This window comes from Sinohyriopsis cumingii, chromosome 17 (genome assembly GCF_028554795.1).
Source record: "Sinohyriopsis cumingii isolate HCF-2022 chromosome 17, ASM2855479v2, whole genome shotgun sequence".
NCBI lineage: Eukaryota > Metazoa > Mollusca > Bivalvia > Unionida > Unionidae > Sinohyriopsis > Sinohyriopsis cumingii.
Window position 1 is genome coordinate 109,306,226 of NC_142977.1, and position 23,503 is coordinate 109,329,728.

General features: G+C 34.4%; 1 protein-coding gene across 1 annotated transcript in view; it reads right to left on the reverse strand.

Annotated features, from left to right (window-relative positions):
• Positions 1 to 3,232: 3,232 nt before the first annotated feature.
• LOC149779653 (tRNA-queuosine alpha-mannosyltransferase-like) overlaps positions 3,233 to 23,503 on the reverse strand; it is a 42,871-nt gene continuing 22,600 nt past the window's right edge. The window contains exons 4-8 of the mRNA XM_089940464.1: positions 20,921 to 21,030; positions 17,250 to 17,394; positions 12,318 to 12,388; positions 7,128 to 7,219; positions 3,233 to 3,762 (exon numbers count right to left, since the gene is read on the reverse strand). Coding sequence (XP_089796590.1) covers positions 3,697 to 3,762; positions 7,128 to 7,219; positions 12,318 to 12,388; positions 17,250 to 17,394; positions 20,921 to 21,030 — 484 coding nt within the window. The 3' untranslated portion in view covers positions 3,233 to 3,696. The remainder of the gene's footprint in view (positions 3,763 to 7,127; positions 7,220 to 12,317; positions 12,389 to 17,249; positions 17,395 to 20,920; positions 21,031 to 23,503) is intronic.

A 23,503-nucleotide genomic window follows, 5' to 3' on the forward strand; every position in this document is an offset into this window, starting at 1 on the left:
GCCAACATTTTGAGAAATTAAACGCCAAAGCCAAAAATAACGAACAAGTTATATACTCGTGACGTCACTGAGATTTGATCGCTGTAAGACAACGATGCCGTATTTTGTATCGATTTGCAGGGTACACGTGACGTCACTGTAATTTGATCGCTGTAAGACAACGATGCCGTATTTTGTATCGATTTGCAGGGTACACATGACGTCACTGTAATTTGATTGCTGTAAGACAACGATGCCGTATTTTGTATCGATTTGCAGGGTACATGTGACGTCACTGTAATTTGATTGCTGTAAGACAACGATGCCGTATTTTGTATCGATTTGCAGGGTATACGTGATGTCACTGTGATCTGATCATTATAAGACAGTGATGCAGTGTATAGGTGATAACCATTTGCAGTTCACACCAATATCGTATAATTGAAAACGGTAACAAACTCAAATGTCCTGAAAGTTTTCCAGTCGTACAAAAAATTAACTGAAACATAGCACCATATATTTTTATCTTTTCAAAGTTAATGTAGCAGTGATTCGATAGTACTTTTTTATATATTGTTGTTGCATCTAGTGAAACAACACATTTGTCATTCATTCTAGCTCACTCCCAGCTATATAAAATGTCCCCTTTCTAGCGTAAAATTTCCAAATTTGTAGCAATTATATATTAGTACTTTTGTTCTCCCCACGAAATAAATATACTTGTATATACATAAGTTATCATTTCTTTTAAATATTATTTTAGATAATGAAATAAAAGTAATATTCTTGTCATTACTATAAAAAAACCATAACAACATGGCTTCATAACCATTTCCATAACAGATATGTGGAAATAAAAAAGCACCATAATAACGCGGCTTCACAACCTGGGACCTCATTTCAACTTTTGTTTGGGGGGGGGATGGGGAGGGCAAATCTTGATTGGGAGGAGCAAAACTTGATTCATGCAAATATCAACGCGCTGGCTCAGGCTGATTAACAGATTAGAGAGATAGTAATAGGGACGTCATTTAAATTTTTTTTTGGAGGGGGAAAAACTTGACGGGCTTGTTATTTTTCGTACATTGGCTACAGCAATTTTACAGCACATGCAAATTCAGGGCATGGCAAATGCCCCCCCCCCCCGCCTCCTCCTCCCCCCATGACGTCCCTGTTCACAACCATTTCCATACCACAGATGTGGAAATAAAGAACAGAATTTAGCTCAGGTGGCAAGGGATAATTACGTAAATTGGCCCCTGTCAAATTTCTTAACTTAAGGCTATGGTGTTACTTTTTCAGCTATTATTGTTTACTGACCAAAGATACAGACATATTTGTGAAGTAGGCGTTTCAGGCTTGTGTGTTTCTTGAAACTGATGTGAGGCGTGTACACCTCTCATAGTTACTATGCAGCATGTACAAAGTAAAGCACCAATAGTCGGCTAGGAAGAAAAGGTACCTTCTTCCCCGCCCCCCCCCCCCCCGGGCAGTAAACACGTGGCAAGTAGGGCAAGTAGATTAACTCAAACACGGCTTGGATGACATCTATTTTCAGTTGCACCAACCTGTTTAGTACACAATGTTTTGCAGAATTATCACCTAGGACAAGGGCTTGTGTTTGCACTGTGAGCGTCACATGGTGTCAAAAATGACCTTCAGACGTGAAAAATGAAGGTATAAATTTTGGGTTTGGGTTGCATAAACTTGTTTTGCTATGAACTGCCATTGATTTCAAGTGGATAGTATCTTATGCTTTGCTCTATTATAGCTATCCAAAAATATGGACCTTTTTGACTTCACTTGTGTATTTTTTAATGATTTTGTTTTAAAATACAAGGCCGCTGAATGCGGCATTAAATTTGTGCATAAAAACTGTCCCCTGCCCCCTCAAGATTCGCTGTAGCTTACACCTTGTTGTTCCTCTACCTGCCTGAAAACAACAGATCGGCGCGAAAGCTGTTTTGGGTAAATGACATAGTTTATATTTACAGCAATAGGGCGACTTCCAACGTGGGTTATTAAACGTATATATACGGTAAAGTTGACTGTTCGGAGTTCATTTTAAGGTCATGATTTGGAGACATATTAAATGAAAGGTTATTTATTCAGTCTTTAAGGTGTAATTCTATATTTTTTACTATACGGTAGTCGACGCCCTTTCCAGATCTGAAAGAAGGTAACGCATAGACATGCATTCAAGACAGAATAGAAAGAATGATGGACACAAAATAGAGAGCACATAGCTGTCTTATATCAATCAAACCAAACGAGTGATTCGTTGTTTGCGAGAAATTGTATAATATTTTATGATCTGTCGACTGGATGACTGATTAATTCGATTTCAGATATCCACGATATCCAGATATTAAAATAATGTTCTCTTCAGAATGGTATATACAAGTTTCTTTTGAAAGCTTGCCATTAGCTTCTCGTGGGTCGGTGGTTCTTCCCGGTTTTTTCCCCCGGGTTCTTCCTCCACCATTGATATTGGCCGCCATGTATAGCCAGCCTATCGTGTGCTGAAAAATGGCGTTAAACCCTAGAACAAGAAGAAGAAGAAGTTTCTTTTACACTGTAAAAGATCGTCAGGTCTTAAAAAAGATTTTTTAAATGCTTAATAAGTAAGCATCATGTATATGTTTGTGTCTAATCCAGTCTGCCCCTAGGAGAGTTTTGCACGAGCTCAGTGCAGGACAGTTTACCGTTAATGCATTCTACATGTTACGGCCATATACTGAGGTGGTGTTTTTTTTTTCTCCAACTTTACTAAAAGATTGTGTTTTTCGAAACACGAAGGTATGGAAGGGTTTGAGAGTAAAAATATGCTTTTAGCATGACACGTTGTGTGATGTCAGGTATGTCATAAGTCATGCAAAGGATATATTAAAAAAATGCTTGGTTGTTGTTGTTGTAGCGCTTAACGCCATTATTCAGCACAAGATATGCTATACATGGCGGCAAGTATTAGTGGTGGAGGAAGAAGACGGGAAAAGCCCGGAAAGAACCACTGACCCATGAGAAGCCACTGGCAAGCTTTCTCTCATACCCACATTGGCCACTCGGGGCCCCCAACTGCTTGATTTTATAACTACAGAACAAGAATTTTTGCAGTGTACTATGCAAAATTCCTATCTACTGGTTTAATCTCCTGGTTTTGTCACATGTATGTATTGTACAAATACAATAATGTACAGATAATGTACAGATAATGCACATGTATAGATCCAATAATGTACAGATAATGCACATGTATAGATAGAATAATGTTTATTTTGTTCATCTGAAATTGTTGTAAAAAATGAAGTGTCGATCCTGATGTGGCATAGCAGGCTGTTCTAGGTTTATGTTGTTCACTTAAAACTATAGTTCACATGAACAGCGCAGACCCAGATGGGGCATAGCCAAATGTGCTGGCTGCTCTGTGTCTGTGTTATTCACTAGGAACTGTAGTCCAAATAAACAGCATAGATCTTGATATACAGGTGCATTTTCTGATATTAGATTTTGGTCAATGCTCCATGCAGTTGGATCCATATTCATACATGCCAACCCCACCCCACAGGTATAAGCATAATTAATGCTATTATAAGTAACAAAAAGCATAATTTGGGCGTAAAAAGTGTAATCCATATATTAATACCTGAATTACGATTTACAATTTCAACGGAAGCAAAAAATTACCTGTAAAAGAAAAGACCAATAATAACTGTGTATTTATTTACATAAAAGATTTTCAAACTCTGACCGCACTGTTTTCCACATGTACTTCTCAACATCAACCTGAAAAAATGAATGGATATCAGATACACCTAAAAAATGAATGGATATCAGATACACCTAAAAAATGAATGGATATCAGATACACCTAAAAAATGAATGGATATCAGATACACCTAAAAAATGAATGGATATCAGATACACCTAAAAAATGTGGACAGAGGTTAAATTAAAGTATATTTATTCAGAACAGTTACTCATAAATCACAATGCTGACTGCATTAACGTTACCAAACCAATCATCTCATCTGCTCCACTATGGCATCATTTTATAAACCACCACAACAAAAAGTAGGTCACTATAACTAACGTTTAGTGAGCATGAATTCTCTTAAATGAATGCCCTTTAAAAGATTTATGATTGTACAAGCAATAGAGTTCAAGATCAGTAGATGAATGTCAGAACTTTCACCACTGGAGCATGAAAATTAGGTCACAATGACCTGATTTTTCTCATGTTAACTAGTACCCATCGAGATGAATGCACCCACCATGTTTCAAGTTAAGACATTCAAACAGGATAAGAGAAATGAAGTTTGAAGTTGAATACTAAAATTTAATGTAATCACCGTGACCTACTTTTGCCCATTATAAATTAAACCCCTCAAAACAAATGCAATCAACATGTTCTATGACTTTACATGGAACAGCTGCGAAAAAAAGGATGCAATAAAAAAACTTAATGTTGATACCTCCATCCATCCAAAATTCCACTGGAATTGAGATACCAACCAGTATGTCTCACCTAAGCTTTCCAAGAGAGACATTAAGCAAGAGGCCCCTGCAGGGACTGACACTCTTCTTGCCAAAATGTTGTTTCCAGGAATTCAAGATAAGTCCATTTTAACTGTTGAATGTTGAAACTATCTCTGATAGTTTTGAGTAAAATCAAGAATGTTTTAAATTAGCTGCTCTGACAGTCATACTGAATTCAAGATCAATAGTTTTCAGAAGGTGTTTGGTGGAAACATCATATTAATTTGGCCATGAACTCAGGAGCATTTGTGATACCAATAATATCAGATTATCAAAAATGGCCAGCAAGACAGCCATATTGGAAGTTGATTGGAACAGTATTAATTTAGAACCAACAGGTTAAATGTTGATCATAAGGAGTCTTACATTGCAACCAGTCTTAAGTAGTCCCACATACAGTCCAACCAGTCTTAAGTAGTCCCACATACAGTCCAACCAGTCTTAAGTAGTTCCACATACAGTCCAACCAGTCTTAAGTAGTCCCACAATCAAACACAGTCAAACTTGTCTTAAGTAGTCCCAAAATCAAATACAGCCCAACCAGTCTTAAGTAGTCCCACATACAGTCCCACCAGTCTTAAGTAGTCCCACATACAGTCCAACTTGTCTTAAGTAGTCCCACAATCAAACACAGTCCAACCAGTCTTAAGTAGTCCCACATACAGTCCCACCAGTCTTAAGTAGTCCCACAATCAAACACAGTTCAACCAGTCTTAAGTAGTCCCACAATCAAATACAGTCCAACCAGTCTTAAGTAGTCCCACAATCAAATACAGTCCAACCAGTCTTAAGTAGTCCCACAATCAAATACAGTCCAACCAGTCTTTAGTAGTCACACATACAGTCCAACCAGTCTTAAGTAGTCCCACAATCAAATACAGTCCAACCAGTCTTAAGTAGTCCCACAATCAAATACAGTCCAACCAGTCTTAAGTGGTCCCACAATCAAATACAGTCCAACTTGTCTTAAGCATTCCCTGAATAAAACACAGTACAACTTGTCTGAAGCAGTCCCACAATCAAACTAGTCTGAAACAGTCCCACAACTAAATACAGTCCAACAAGTTTTAAGCAGCCTCACAATCAAATAGTCTAACTCATCACAATCAAACACATCAAACTAGCCTTAAACAGTCCCACAGTCAAGTACAGTCCAACCAATCTTAAGCAGTCTCACATACAAATACAGTCCAACCAGTCTTAAGCAGTCCCACATACAAATACAGTCCAACCAGTCTTATGTAGTCCCACAATCAAATACAGTCCAACCAGTCTTAAGCAGTCTCACATACAAATACAGTCCAACCAGTTTTAAGCAGTCCTACATACAAATACAGTCCAACCAGTCTTAAGCAGTCTCACATACAAATACAGTCCAACCAGTCTAAAGCAGTCCCAAATACAAATACAGTCCAACCAGTCTAAAGCAGTCCCACATACAAATACAGTCCAGCCAGTCTAAAGCAGTCTCACAATCAAAAACAGTGCAACCAGTCTTAAACATATCCACTTCCAAATACAATCCAACCAGTTTTAGGCAGTTCCACGATCAAACAGGTCAACCAGTCTTAAGCAACAAACAATGTGTCCCAGGTAAACTAGGTCATATTATAATAAAGTGGCCCAGGTAAACTATGCTGTATTATATCTTTGCTTGGTCCAAAGTGGCCCAGGTAAACTAGGTCATATTATATCTTTGCTTGGTCTAGAGTGGCCCAGCTAAACTAGTCATATTATATTAAAGTTGCCTAGGTAAACTAGGTTGTATTATATATATGCTTGGTTTAAAGTGGCCCAGATAAACTAGATCATATTATATCGTTGCGTGGTTTAAGTGGCACAGGTAAACATGGTCATATTATATCACTGCTTGGTCTAAAGTGGCCCTGGTAAACTAGGTTGTATTATCTCATTGTTTCAATATAATGTTTTCATGTTTGCCTTTGCCACCAAAAACTAATGGTGAATTTCAGGTGTTTCATTTTCTTTGTGTTTGCTAAACTGGGGCTAAAGTACTTGTGGAACTCATGTATTGGAGACGTCTACCACTTATCACCAATAAATGTCAACCCAGTTTAGCTTACTGGAAAATGGAAAGCAAAGATAATAACCTGCAATCGTATTTAAACACATTATATAACAGAAGTAGATCCACTTTACTGAGACTGTGTACTGTCTACATCAAGATGCCAGGTATATCATCACACTGTATATTCAGGAGTTGTGGAGCATTTCTGTAGTTTTTACTCTTGCTGAGTTACTTGACCTGCAGGTAATCCAAGCCATAATAGGGGTAATTAAAACAGTTTCCTGGTATAATTGTTGCCTATTCAATCACCTGTTTTAACAGCCTTTTCTTTAAGTTCCAGCTTCAATCAGCTGTAAGATAATACACCTTGTGTCCATGAAAGTTATGTACTATTGAAAATTATTTCAAATTTCGAAAATAAAGTGTCTGGAAAATTGGAGGATCAGAATATTGTACATTGACAATGTAATAAAAAATTTGGACTTCTTTCTAAAAATCTTAATCATATAATTATGATGGCTGCAAAACAACAACAACAAAGAAAGAAGTGTGACAAACTCAAAGGTAACCTATTGGCACTTACCTGAATGTTGTGACTCCTTGCAAGGTGTGGTTTTCTACAAAATTCTCTCAAGCGTTTATATAGCTGATTTGGTGTATTGTACAGGTATGATTCTAGAAGTCAAAAATGAGGTGTGTCAGAATTTTTCCCAGAAAAAATGGAAGTCTTGAGAAATATTCAAATACATGCAGAATATTTATCACACTTTTCATTGCATGCATCAAATACACAAATACATGTAATATCATGATAATCGTAACTCTGCTTCAAAAGTCAACTCTATTAACCAATCACTTGTGTTGAACAGACTCTTTTTAAAGTCACTTCCAAAATTATTTTTGAATTTTTCTCAAATATAAAGTTAAATCCAGTACTCCATCATTAGTATGCTGTCCATGGCAGCCATACAGTGTAGCATACAGTGTAGCAGCTTAAAATGAGACTACTTCATAATGAATATATTTTACATAAAATTTTACTGCCAGGACAGTGTATCCATGACCATACTTGCCTTAAAACAGGATATGTGTAATAATTAACCATGTTATAACAAGAACTGTGTTATAATGAACCATGTTATAACAGGAACTGTTATAATTAACCATGTTATAACAGAAACTGTGTTATAGTTAAACATGTTATAACAGGAACTGTGTTATAGATAACCATGTTATAACAGGAACTGTGTTATAATGAATGACCTTAGAGTGAGGGAATGCTGTACTACAAAGTGCTTAAATGATTCATAAGATAGCTATGTTTGATATGCTTGCAAAAATGATTAATAAAGCATATGTCCTTTCAGCCCTTTCTACTTCTTAACAACTAGCTGAAATTGATCACTCATGTTGAAACACTGGTTCTTGAATAAAACTCTGTTCAGGGGAGAGAACTGGTATATAGAGAACAATGCCTTGTACTGCGCAGATAAATATAATTCATCCAATATAATGGGATTTATGAACATAACTATGTTATTTCAGGGACAGTGTTATTATGAGGTGCTTTACAGAAAGATCCATTATTACAGCCATTTAATATCAGGGACTGGCTTATAATGAAGAACTTTAGTGAGATCAATGACCATACATACTATATCAAAGACTGTGTTATACTTAGGTACTTTATGGTGAAATCCATGACCATAGCTGTGTTATATCAGGGACAGTGTTGTACTGAGTTGCTTTACAGTGAGATTCATGACCATGCTGGTGTTATGTCAGGAACCATGGTATAACGAGGTACTTAAATGTAAGATTCATGACTATACACATATATCTGGGATTGTGTTATGATGATGTAGTTTATAGTGAAATCCACAGTGTTATACTTAGGTACTGTATAGTGAAATACATGACTTTAACAATGTTAAAACTATGTGATAGAGATATCCATGTCCGGATGTTTTATATTGTGCAGTGTGTTATGATGAGGTACTTAACAGTGAAATCAATTGTCATGTGTATGTTACATAAGAGACTATTTTATAAGGAGGTGTTTATGGCGATATGTATGATGATACAAATGTTACATCAGGGACTATGTTATAATTTGTTTTTTTAAAGTGAGATCCTTAAATATGTGTTATATGGGACAGTGTTATAATGGGGTGCTTTAGAATGAGATTTATGACTATACCTGTGTTACATGGGACATAGTTCTAATTAGGTATTTATAGTGAGAGTCATTACCGTACCAGTGTTATATCATGTTATAATGAGGTACTTTATAGTCAGTTTCATAACCATACATGTATTACATGGAATAGTGTTATACTGAGGTTTTATATAGTGAGATCCGTGACCATACCTGTGTTACATTAGAATTTAAGTTATAATGAGGTACATTATAATATGGGACCAATATATTCACTTGGTAAATGTAAAGGTAATTATCATTCATCACACAATTTGTAACACTTGTCAGACAAGCAATAAAAATTCATAAAGAACATTTTTTGTCTTGACATTGGAATGCATCCCTTGATGTGCCTGAGTATATAAAATAAAAATTCTAGTATTCAGTAGTAAAGGACATTCAAATGCTGCTAATCCTAATACCCCATTACGAATACCCCTACGAATACCCCATTACAAATACCCCATTATGAATACCCCTACGAATACCCCATTACGAATACCCCATTACAAACAAAGCAAAATGTGAACAATACCTAAGTATTCCCTAATGGCATACACTACATGTCTATAACTCTCTTGGAAATTAATATCTTGCGTCATATGAAGAAAGACATCATAAAAATACTTCTTAATTAACAGCCTATTAATTTATGACCCGATTGTAAATCTTTAAAAGAATGATTTATTTTGGATGACCTGATTCTATACAAAGGTTTAACCTTGACCCCAATCAAAATGACTTTGGCAAAAACAAATCAATGTAGTCAACTGAAATTTTTCAGGTTCTAATGTTTAACAATTTTGATTAATGTATCAATTATGTCAGCTTGTAATGCCGTACACTGATGCTTATTGTATCAATTACATCGCATTCTAATGTTGAACACTGATGCTTATTGTATCAATCATGTCAGCTTCTAATGTTGAACACTGATGCTTATTGTATCAATCATGTCAGCTTCTAATGTTGAACACTGATGCTTATTGTATCAATTACATCGCATTCTAATGTTGAACACTGATGCTTATTGTATCAATCATGTCAGCTTCTAATGTTGAACACTGGTGCTTACTGTATCAATTACATCACATTCTAATGTTGAACACTGGTGCTTATTGTATCAATTACATCACATTCTAATGTTGAACACTGATGCTTATTGTATCAATCATGTCAGATTCTGATGTTGAGCAAAGGTACTTAATGTCTCAAGTCATGCGTTCAAACCCTAGCTGAGTCATAACAAAGACTTATAAAAAAATGGTGCTAGCAGCTGCCTTGCTAGGCACTCAGCATTAAGAGGTTAGTGTTTGACTGGGTGGGACATGATGCTACATGTCTACGGCATGATGCCCCAGTACTAGACATCACTACAAACTGCCACACTGAAGACATTGTAGCAATATGACTCAAACTGTTAAAGCTACATTAAAAATCAAATCACACACACACTTAAGGTATCAATTATATTGAATTCAAATGTTGAGCAATGGTGCTTAATGTACCAATTGTTAGATTCTAATGTGGAGCACTGGTACTGAATATATCAATAATCTGTCAGGCTCTACTGTCAAGCAATGGTACCGAATGTATCAACTGCAGCTGATTCTAGAGTTGAGCAATGTTATTTAATGTATCAATTATAATACATTCTAATGTTGATCATTGGTTTCAGAATGTATTAATTATGCTAGATTCTAATGTTGAGCAATGATACTGAATGTATCAATAATGTCAGATTCCAATGTTGAGCAATGGTACATAATGTATCAACCATGTTACATTCTAATGTTGAGTAATGTTGCTCATGTATCAACTGTTAGATTTAAATGTTGAGCGATCATGAATAATGTATTAATTACAGAGATTCTGAGCAAATGTGTTTAATGTGTCAGTTATGGCTCTGATAAACGTGTGATTTGGTTTTGTGACCAAAAACATGCCACCACCCTACCACTTCCCTCAACCATGATAATGTTTTTGTGACAATGGTACTTGACAGAAGGGAAAATAAAATTGATCAAGGTGTGAATACAATGGAATTTGCTTTGGGGTGTGACTCAAACCCGATTTGCTTTTGCGTGTGACACACACCTGATTTGCTTTGGGGTAACAAAGACCTGATTTACTCTAGTGTGTGACACAGACTGTATTTGTTTTGTGGTGTGACACAGACCTCATTTGCACTGGGGTATGATACAACCTATCTGATTTGGAGTATAATACATACATGATCTGATTTGGAGTGTGACACAGACCTGATTTGATGTATGGTGTGACACATACCTAATTTGCTTTGGGATGTGACAGAGCTTTATTGCTTTGGGGTGTGACACAGACCTGGATTGCCCTGGGGATTGTCACAGACCTGATTTCTTAAGGTATGGTTTATGGTCGTCCTCTTATAACATCAAAACAGTTCAGTCAAATTTGGCATGCAAGCAGAAATATTACAAAAGAGGGGACAGCTGACTGAAATCTTGGTTCAAAAAGCAAACAAAAAATGTCCAAGTCCCAAAAATTCAAAACAAAACCAAAACATGTGAAAATTTCTATAACAGTATGAAAATCTAATCAAGTCATTTACATATGCCTACACACATACAAGACAAATTGCTAAAGCATGCCAAAATGGTTTCATTACAACAAATCTAAGTACATATGATCCAAAACATTTGTTTAAATCAATCGAAAAACTGCTGCAATGGCCTGAGATTTTGATCCTGGACATCATGATAATATAGAACTCAATCACAGACATCATGATAATATAGAACTCAATCATTAACATCATGATAATAAAGAACTCAATCACAGACATCATGATAATATAGAACTCAATCCTAGACATCATGATAATATAAAACTCAGTCTTAGACATCATGATAATATAGAACTCAATCCTAGACATCATGATAATATAGAACTCAATCCTAGACATAATGATAATATAGAACTCAATCCTAGACATCATGATAATAGAGAACTCAATCCTAGACATCATGATAATATAGAACTCAATCCTAGACATCATGATAATATAGAACTCAATCCTAGACATGGTGATAATATAGAACTCAATCCTCGACATCACGATAATATAGAACTAAATCCTAGACATCATCATAATACAGAACTCAATCCTAGACATCATGATAATATAGAACTCAATCCTAGACATCATGATAATATAGAACTCAATCCTAGACATAATGATAATATAGAACTCAATCCTAGACATCATGATAATATAGAACTCAATCTAGACATCATGATAATATAGAACTCAATCCTAGACATCATGATAATATAGAATTCAATCCTAGACATCATGATAATATAGAATTCAATCCTAGACATCATGATAATATAGAATTCAATCCTAGACATCATGATAATATAGAACTCAATCTAGACATCATGATAATATAGAACTCAATCCTAGACATTGTGATAATATATAACTAAGTCTTAGACATGGTGATAATGTAGAACTCAGTCCTAGACATCATGATAATTCAGAACTCAATCATAGACATGGTGATAATATCAAGAGTAAAAATAACTCACCTGGAAATATCTCTGGATACACAAGTCTGTTTGGACACAAAGGGTAGCATTTGAAATAAACAGCCTCAAGCCTAGAAAAAAACCTCACAGTAAGTTGTCAATCTTACTAAATAGTAGCGATATTAGTTTAAAACATGAGTCCCTCAAAAGAAGTGATGTTTTACTGGCCTAAAGAATCTCCAGAAAAACATGAGAAGCCTTCCCTCCATCGTTTTTTAAAATGAGTACTGAAACCATCTGATGTATATTGAACATGTAATATAGAAATCCTACTACAGCAATTACCGTTAAGTAAAATAGAAATACTAAGACAGCAACTATTGTATGTAAGATATAGAAATACTACTACAGTAATTACTGTATGTAATACAGAAATAATGCTACAGCAATTACTGTACATAACACAGAAATACCACTGCAACAATTACTGTATGTAATATACAAATGCTACTACAGCAATTACTGTACCTAATAAATACCACTACAGCAAATACTGTATGTAATATATACAAAAATACTACTACAGCAATTACTGCATGTAATATAGAAATACTGTTACAGCAATTGCCATATGTAATAAAGAAATACTGCTACAACAATTACTGTATGTAATATAGAAATACTGCTACAACAATTACTGTATGTAATATAGAAATACTGCAACAGCAATTACTGTATGTAATATGGAAATACTGCTACAGCAATTGCCATATGTAATCAAGAAATACTGCTACAACAATTACTGTATGTAATATAGAAATACTGCAACAGCAATTACTGTATGTAATATAGAAATACTGCAACAGCAATTACTGTATGTAATATAGAAATACTGCTACAGCAATTACTGCATGTAATATAGAAATACTGTTACAGCAATTGCCATATGTAATCAAGAAATACTGCTACAACAATTACTGTATGTAATATAGAAATACTGCAACAGCAATTACTGTATGTAATATAGAAATACTGCTACAGCAATTACTGTATGTAATATAGAAATACTGCTACAGCAATTACTGTATGTAATATAGAAATACTGCTACAGCAATTACTGTATGTAATATAGAAATACTGCTACAGCAATTACTTTATGTAGTATAGAAATACTGCTACTGTAACAGCAATTACTATAAGTAATATAGAAATACTGCTACAGCAATTACTGTATGTAATATAGAAATACTGCTACAGCAATTACTGCATGTAATATAGAAATACTGTTACAGCAATTGCCATATGTAATCAAGAAATACTGCTACAACAATTACTGTATGTAATATAGAAATACTGCAACAGCAATTACTGTATGTAATATAGAAATACTGCTACAGCAATTACTGTATGTAATATAGAAATACTGCTACAGCAATTACTGTATGTAATATAGAAATACTGCTACAGCAATTACTGTATGTAATATAGAAATACTGCTACAGCAATTACTTTATGTAGTATAGAAATACTGCTACTGTAACAGCAATTACTATAAGTAATATAGAAATACTGCTACAGCAATTACTGTATGTAATATAGAAATACTGCTACAGCAATTACTGTGGATAACAGCTGTACTTCTGATTTTCTAATTTTTTAAAAATAAGATGGAATTAAAAGTTATTTGGATTCTATAACCGCAAATAATGGCATTAGTTATACATCCATAAATATGTAAACACACACACACACACACACACACACACACACACACACACACACACACATGGCTTATGCAGATATTGTATTCATTTAATCCCTCTAAACAGTGAAGTGAATAGCATCTGTACTGCCTGGACTTTAGACTTCCTGCTATCAATATTGTAAAATTAATAAATCTACCTGTCTGTCTTTCCATCTGTATGCATATATCTATCTAGTGTCTGCTTGGAATTTTGAGAACTGTTATTGGCATCCTGCAGTGGCACTTGTTCAAGACCCCAAAAGACAGTAAATGTGGCCTTAGGACAGTGTGAGATGATTGACACAATAATCCATTGACCCAGTTCTATTACTATATTTATTATCACCATTTTGTCATCACTTGACAAGATCAAAGAATAATGATGCAACATGATCTCAGTGTCTCTTATTGGTGAGCAATGTCAAAGTCTTCTGGCCAGGAAACTAATGGTTACTATTTTTGTCTCATAAAATTATTCCTGTGTTTACCATACTTCAAACTATATCTAGACTCAAAGGAAATATCCAAGGTGGTAAGACATCAATCAATAAATCAATCAATTTAGTCAGCCTTTAAAAAACTTACACAATAATGAAACACAGATCTCTTATATATATATATATATATATTCCTTGTTGGTGGCAAAATATACCATCTGGCAATGTTTATCATTGGCGATATTGTTGGCTGTTTAAACTTGTATATAAAACCATTGGTATGGAGTGTGACCCCGCTATAGCACGCTCAATTATAACACGAATTCGGATATAACATGGTCGCGGCATGGCTCCTGAACTGTTATTATATATGTATTTTTCTCACACACATTTGTTTTAAAAAGACATTATTTTCTTCTCACACAAAGAAAAAGGTAAAAGGTTTATTATCATTTTGGGGAAGAGATTGCACATGAATAATACAAGACAACCGTGGCGTGGCTCCTGAAATTATATTTGTACTCATACATGAAAAATAGTTTTATCTTCTTAAAAGTAAGTAAAATAAAGTGTAAAAAGTACATTCATGGATCTTCACCACTGTTGCAAACCGATTTTATTTTCCTTATTGGTGGCAAAATATACCAACTGGCAATTTTTTTATTGGTGACATTGCTGGCTGTTTAAATTTATATATAAAACCATTGATTTTGAGTGGAGAAATACAGAGGCCCCATGAAAGAAGCCACCAACACAAATAAAACAGTTTGCTGATATTTCAAATAAAACATTACCTTTGAAGCACTGACTGTTATGAAAATGTACTAAGCAAATGGAAAAAAATCAAACTCCATCATGCAATACTATTATTTGATGTTACTGCCACAATAAGAAAATTGCATTTGTTTGGTTCTCCAAAGCTGGCATTTAGCAGTGACTTCAATAAGGCATGCACCTTTCATCAAAGAAAGCCGACTACAATCTTCAATAAAAACAAAGAACTTTTCTTCAAAGAATTCAATACCAAACTTAAATGCAATGGAATCTGAAGGATTTTCTCATTTTCTAATATGACTGGAACATGTTTACTGTGCCATGAAAGTTTCCTTTTTGCAGGGAAACGTTTGTCAAAGAAGTCAATACCAAACTTAAATGCAATGGAATCTGAAGGATTTTCTCATTTTCTAATATGACTGGAACATGTTTACTGTGCCATGAAAGTTTCCTTTTTGCAGGGAAAAAGTTTGTGCTTACAAACGCTACCAATGGCAGCCTAAAACGCAAACTAATTTTTACCGACTTGGAACATACTGAAAAGTAAATGTGCTTCATCATTCGTTACGTGATTGTGCTGTTTATCCACTGAATTCAGACCTATATGGCCTGTGACAAAATTATTGAATGTCTTAAATCTGTGTGTGTACGTTTTTTTGATAGAATTATTTGTATTGTAGATTCAATGTATGTGATGAGATTCGCTGGTGAGTACATGGTGTTGATACTCTATTCATACTATATATTAGACATGTATACATAAACAGTATTCACGTATATGCACCCTTCCATGGTTCTCTAAACAAAGTAAAATATCACATCTGCCTTCTCTGTTTTCACTACAGGTGTATTTCCCATTTAATATGTATCGATTTAATATGGTAACTGTGCCAATGAAGCAACGTATTTTACTGCCTACATTTATCACCTACCTCCCTCCCGCAATTTTTTTTTGGTACATGCATCATTTTCTTCAGCTGACTGACCTGGTTGCTTATAACACGGTCGGGTTCTATGATTCCCAACTACCGTGTTATAGTGGGGTCACTATAAATAAAAGTAGAGCATAACATGGGGGGGGGGGAATTATCTTCACCGTGATTTTAATTAGCTTGCTGCTATATTGTAGTGACATTTTTGCACCATGCAGCATTTATATTTACAAAAAAGAACTTGTCTGTACAAATTTTGAAAATTTATCAACTTTGTTTCCTGAATATTCTGCAGATGTGATTAATATTTGTGGTATCAAGTTCCAATCTTCGATTGTTTGGGGGTCAGTAGGGGGAAGCTGAATTTAGAACTACCAGCTGAAGCAATGGTACTAAACAAGTATATTCCTCTTGATATTTGTTGGGATTTGTTTCTTCTGGGTTTTCTGATATACTCCATCTCCTATGTGGCCCTTTGCCAGTATAAGTATTATTTACAGCAGTACCATTAAGACTGCATGTGTGTGTGATTTGGATTTTCAATGTAGATTTAACAATTTTTATGTCATATCGCTATGCTGTCTGCAGAGTGGCAGTTTATAGTGATGTTTAGCACTGGAGCGTCATGCCACAGGCATGTAGCATCATGTCCCACCCAGTCACATTCTCCTGACACCAGGCCGACCAGTCTTAACACTAACCTCTTAATGCTGAGTGCCTGGTGAGGCAGCTGCTAGTACAATTTTTATAAGTAAATGTTATGATTTGGCCTGGGTTCAAACCCATGACCTTCCATATTTGAAGTGGATGCTCTAACCACTAGACCAGAGCAGTCATCAATGAACTGATGCAAAACAGATTTTGTTATAAAAAACATGTCCAAAATAGCTTAATAAAAAGCTGCAAAAATATACTGAAGTCTCCTTTCAAAGATATGTCCATATAAATGGCACAGTCAACAATTAACAAATCTCTTATGTCATTCCTTTGCATCATAATCAATGCAGTAAAAAAAAACCTGTTCATGAACATTAATATTTTAGGCTTTCTGAGTTTCCCTAATAAACGTTTTTAAAAAACAATAAAAAAATGTCTATAGTCTTACATAGCCACACCAAAAAACTCATGCAGAGCTGTTGACACAACACAGTCAGCCTGCTGTAGCACTCTGTAATAGTCGGATTTTTTTTCCTGGTATCCCCATGTTCTAATTTGAGCTGACAGCTTCTGTTGGGCCTCTTCAAATATAGCTGCAGGCAAAACATAAAAATTTAATTATCGTACACTTATTTGGGTGTGGTCTAAGTCAATAGGTCTGTCAAGTACGATAAGAATGAAAAATAAGTAGTTCTACATACTATCAAGGTAAAAGATGGTCAATATATGTAAAAATGATCAAAGATAATCATGCATCTAGTGAATAAACTTAATTATCCAATGTACAGAAGTCGACCTGGTAACGTAATTAGATAAAATAATGAAGTCTGTCTGATAACTTAATTATCTACAAGTAAAGTCTGTCTGATAACTTAATTATCGGAAGTACAGAAGACTGTCTGATAACTTAATTATCTCAAGTACAGAAGTCTGTCTGATAACTTAAGTATTTACAAGTAAAGTCTGTCTGATAACTTAATTATATAAAATACAGAAGTCTGACTGATAATTTATTTATCTGAAGTACAGAAGACTGTCTGATAACTTAATTACCTACAAGTAAAGTCTGTCTGATAACTTAATTATCGAAAGTACAGAAGTCTGTCTGATAACTTAATTATCTGAAGTACAGAAGTCTGTACAATAACTTAATTATCTAAAGTATAGAAGTCTGTCTGATAACTTAATTATCTGAAGTACAGAAGACTGTCTGATAACTTAATTATCTACAAGTAAAGTCTGTCTGAAAACTTACTTATCGGAAGTACAGAAGTCAGTTGGGTAACTTAATTAGATAAAATACAGAAGTCTGTCTGATAACTTAATTAGCAGAAGTACAGAAGACTTTGATAACTTAATTATCTACAAGTAAAGTCTGTCTGATAACTTAATTATCTGAAATACAGAAGTCTGTCTGATAATTTAGTTATCTGAAGTACAGAAGTCTGTTTGATAACTTAATTATCTACAAGTAAAGTCTGTCTGATAACTTAATTATCTGAAGTACAGAAGTCCATCTGATAATATAATTAACTGAAGTACAGAAGACTGTCTCATAACTTAATTATCTACAAGTAAAGTCTGTCTGATAACTTAATTATCTGAAGTACAGAAGTCTGTTTGATAACTTAATTATCTACAAGTAAAGTCTGTCTGATAACTTAATTATATAAAATACAGAAGACTGTGTGATAACTTAATTACCTATAAGTAAAGTCTGTCTGATAACTTAATTATCGAAAGTACAGAAGTCTGTCTGGTAACTTAATTATCTGAAGTACAGAAGACTGTCTGATAACTTAATTATCTGAAGTACAGAAGACTGTCTGACAACTTAATTATCTAAAGTACCGAAGACTGTCTGATAACTTAATCATCTACAAGTAAAGTCTGATAACTTAATTATCTGAAGTATAAAAGACAGTCTGATAACTTAATTATCTGAAGTACCGAAGACTGTCTGATAACTTAATTATCTGAAGTACAGAAGACTGATAATTTAATTATCTACAAGTAAGGTCTGTCTGATAACCTAATTATCTACAAGTAAAGTCTGTCTGATAACTTAATTATCGGAAGAACAGAAGACTGTCTGTTAGCTTAATTAGATAAAATACAGAAGTCTGTGTGTTAATTAAAAGAAATACAGAATGCTGTCTGATAACTTAATTATCTGAAGTACAGAAGACTGTCTGATAACTTAATTATCTGAAGTACAGAAGACTGTCTGGTAACTTAATTATTTGAAGTACAGAAGACTGTCTGATAACTTAATTATCTACAAGGAAAGTCTGTCTGATAACTTAATTATCTGAAGTACAGAAGACTGTCTGATAACTTAATTATTTGAAGTACAGAAGACTGATAACTTAATTATCTACAAGTAAAGTCTGATAACTTAATTATCAGAAGTACAGAAGACTGTCTGATAACTTAATTATCTGAAGTACAGAAGACTGTCTGATAACTTAATTATCTACAAGTAAAGTCTGTCTGATAACTTAATTATCTGAAGTACAGAAGTCTGTCTGATAACTTAATTATCTGAAGTACAGAAGACTGATAACTTAATTATCTGAAGTACAGAAGACTGTCTGATAACTTAATTATCTGAAGTATAGAAGACTGTCTGATAACTTAATTATCTACAAGTAAAGTCTGATAATTTAGTTATCTGAAGTACAGAAGCTGGTCTGGCAACTTAATTAGATAAAATGTAGAAACTTATCTGGAAAAGTACAAAAGCCTGTCTGATAACTTAATCAACTAAAGTTGAGAAGTCTGTCTGTTAACATAATAAGTCCAGTAGCCTGTCTGTTAACTTACGAAAGTGAATAAGTAATAACCACAAGAAAATGCTTAACTTTTTTTTTATCAGAGACTTGCTCAAAGATTTAATGTCAACATAATTTTTTTATATACCAAAAATACTGACAATATCTTTCAAATACCTTATATGTATCTTTCCATGAAATCATCCTCCCATCAATCTTTACATCAAGATATAATTAAGGGTATATATGGACAACTTAGTAAATAACAGAATTATCTCCCTTCCACAGCATTTAAACTGAAAACATATACGTTGCTCAAGTAAATCTAAAATACCTGACGAATGCAACAGCCCTGAAAACAACGTAGAGAAAGGTATTTGAAAATACTCACTTGAAGAAAGGCATATTATTTGTCATGTGTAAACTGAACTGCTGTTTAAGATACATGGACATACTGTTAAATTAGGGGCCCCAAGTGGCCGAGTGGTCTAAAGTGCTCTTCGTTACAGATCACTGCCATCTCACCTCTGTCTGCATGGGTTCGAGTCTCGGATTCAGCTAATGTGGATATGTGAGAAAGCTTGCCAGTAGCTTCTCGTGGATTGGTGGTTCTTTCCGGGGTTTTCCCGGGTTCTTCCTCCACCATAATACTGGCTGCCATGTATAGCCTATCGTGTGCTGAAAAATGGCATTAAACCTTACAACAACAACAACAACTGTTAAATTACAGTACATGGATATACTGTTAAATTACAGTACATGTAGATACTGTTAAATTACAGTACATGTAGATACTGTTAAATTACAGTACATGTAGATACTGTTAAATTACAGTACATGGATATACTGTTAAATTACAGTACATGGATATACTGTTAAATTACAGCACATGTAGATACTGTTAAATTACAGTACATGTAGATACTGTTAAATTACAGTACATGTAGATACTGTTAAATTACAGTACATGTTGATACTGTTAAATTACAGCACATGTAGATACTGTTAAATTACAGTACGTGTGGATACTGTTAAATTACAGTACATGTAGATACTGTTAAATTACAGTACATGTAGATACTGTTAAATTACAGTACATGTAGATACTGTTAAATTACAGTATGTGTGGATACTGTTAAATTACAGTACATGTAGATACTGTTAAATTACAGCACATGTAGATAATGTTAAATTACAGTACATGGATATACTGTTAAATTACAGCACATGTAGATACTGTTAAATTACAGTACATGTAGATACTGTTAAATTACAGTACATGGATATACTGTTAAATAACAGTACATGGATATACTGTTAAATTACAGTACATGTAGATACTGACCTGGAACTTCTGAATACTGCTCTCCAATGACTGAGAGACGGAAATCCAACCCTTCATCACGCAGCTGAAACATCACTTTGAAAAATGTCTCTGGATCTTTATCATGCTCCCTGCAAGACACAGTGATTCTCTTATAAAATTATATTACACAGTGATTCTCTTATAAAATTATATTACACAGTGATTCTCTTATAAAATTATATTACACAGTGATTCTCTTATAAAATTAAAATACACAGTGATTCTCTTATACAATTGTATTACACAGGGATTTTCTTATAAAATTATATTACACAGTGATCCTCTTATAAAATTATATTACACAGTGATCCTCTTATAAAATTATATTACACAGTGATCCTCTTATAAAATTATATTACACAGTGATCCTCTTATAAAATTATATTACACAGTGATTCTCTTATAAAATTATATTACACAGTGATTCTCTTATAAAATTATATTACACAGTGATTCTCTTATAAAATTAAAATACACAGTGATTCTCTTATACAATTGTATTACACAGGGATTTTCTTATAAAATTATATTACACAGTGATCCTCTTATAAAATTATATTACACAGTGATCCTCTTATAAAATTATATTACACAGCGATTCTCTTATAAAACTATATTACACAGCGATTCTCTTTTAAAATTATATTACACAGTGATTCTCTTATACAATTGTATTACACAGGGATTTTCTTATAAAATTATATTACACAGTGATTCTCTTGTAAAATCATAATACACAGGGATGAAATAAGTATCAATGCAATGTCCTTATGCAGACACAATCGAATTTCAGAACATGAAAGCAGGTAAATAAATAGAATGATGCATGTACTACTTGAATGTGGCTTATTCTTGCATAATTAGGTATAGAGTATTAAGTTGCTCAACTGCATCAAAAATAATTTCACAAGAAAACAATCTTCATTATAGACAGAGATTTAAAGCTATATACAAAATCATCTGTATTAACAGTGGCATACATGTAGATAATATAATATCCATCATGGCAATAAACTAAATGAGAATTTAGTGACTAAAGTATAGTTTTAGAACATTTACTGTATTTAATTGGTAGATTTGTTGCGATTCAAATATTTTGATCAAAGGTAACCATGGGATAAAGATCTGTATGAAACAATAAGTCACATATATCAAAGAAACTTATGTTGAATGAGAAAATAAACTACATAGGTATATTTGGGTTGAACCAGCCTCACATAGGTATATTTGGGTTGGACCAGCCTCACATAGGTATTTAAGAGGTAGGACTAGCCTCACATAGGTAAGTTTGGGGTTGGAGCATCCTAACAAGATATTTTTAGGGTGTGGACCAGCCTCACATATGTATTTTTGGAATCAGACCAGCCTCACATAGTTATTTATGAGGTTGGACCATCCTCACATACACAATTTGGGGTTGGATCAGTTTCAGATCAGTATTTTGGGGTTAGATCAGTTTTTACATAGGTATCTTTGGGGTTGGAGCAGTTTCAGATAGGTATTTTGGGGTTGGAGCAGTTTCAGATAGGTATCTTTGGGGTTGGATCAGTTACAGATAGGTATCTTTGGGGTTGGTGCATTTTCATACATGTATTTTGGGGTTAGATCAATTTTAGATAGGTATCTTTGTGGCTGGAGCAGTTTCAGATAGGTATCTTTGGGGTTGGAGCAGTTTCAGATAGGTATCTTTGGGGTTGGAACAGTTTCAGATAGGTATCTTTGGGGTTGGAGCAGTTTCAGATAGGTATCTTTGGGGTTGGAGCAGTTTCAGATAGGTATATTTGAGGTTGGAGCAGTTTCAGATAGGTATATTTGGGGTTGGAGCAGTTTCAGATAGGTATCTTTGGGGTTGGATCAGTTACAGATAGGTATCTTTGGGGTTGGTGCATTTTCATATATGTATTTTGGGGTTAGATCAGTTTTAGATAGGTATCTTTGTGGCTGGAGCAGTTTCAGATAGGTATCTATGGGGTTGGAGCAGTTTCAGATAGGTATCTTTGGGGTTGGAGCAGTTTCAGATAGGTATCTTTGGGGTTGGAACAGTTTCAGATAGGTATCTTTGGGGTTGGAGCAGTTTCAGATAGGTATCTTTGGGGTTGGAACAGTTTCAGATAGGTATATTTGAGGTTGGAGCAGTTTCAGATAGGTATATTTGGGGTTGGAGCAGTTTCAGATAGGTATCTTTGGGGTTGGATCAGTTACAGATAGGTATCTTTGGGGTTGGAGCAGTTTCAGATAGGTATCTTTGGGGTTGGATCAGTTACAGATAGGTATCTTTGGGGTTGGTGCATTTTCATACATGTATTTTGGGGTTAGATCAGTTTTAGATAGGTATTTTTGTGGCTGGAGCAGTTTCAGATAGGTATCTTTGGGGTTGGAGCAGTTTCAGATAGGTATCTTTGGGGTTGGAACAGTTTCAGATAGGTATCTTTGGGGTTGGAGCAGTTTCAGATAGGTATCTTTGGGGTTGGAACAGTTTCAGATAGGTATCTTTGGGGTTGGAACAGTTTCAGATAGGTATCTTTGGGGTTGGAGCAGTTTCAGATAGGTATTTTTGGGGTT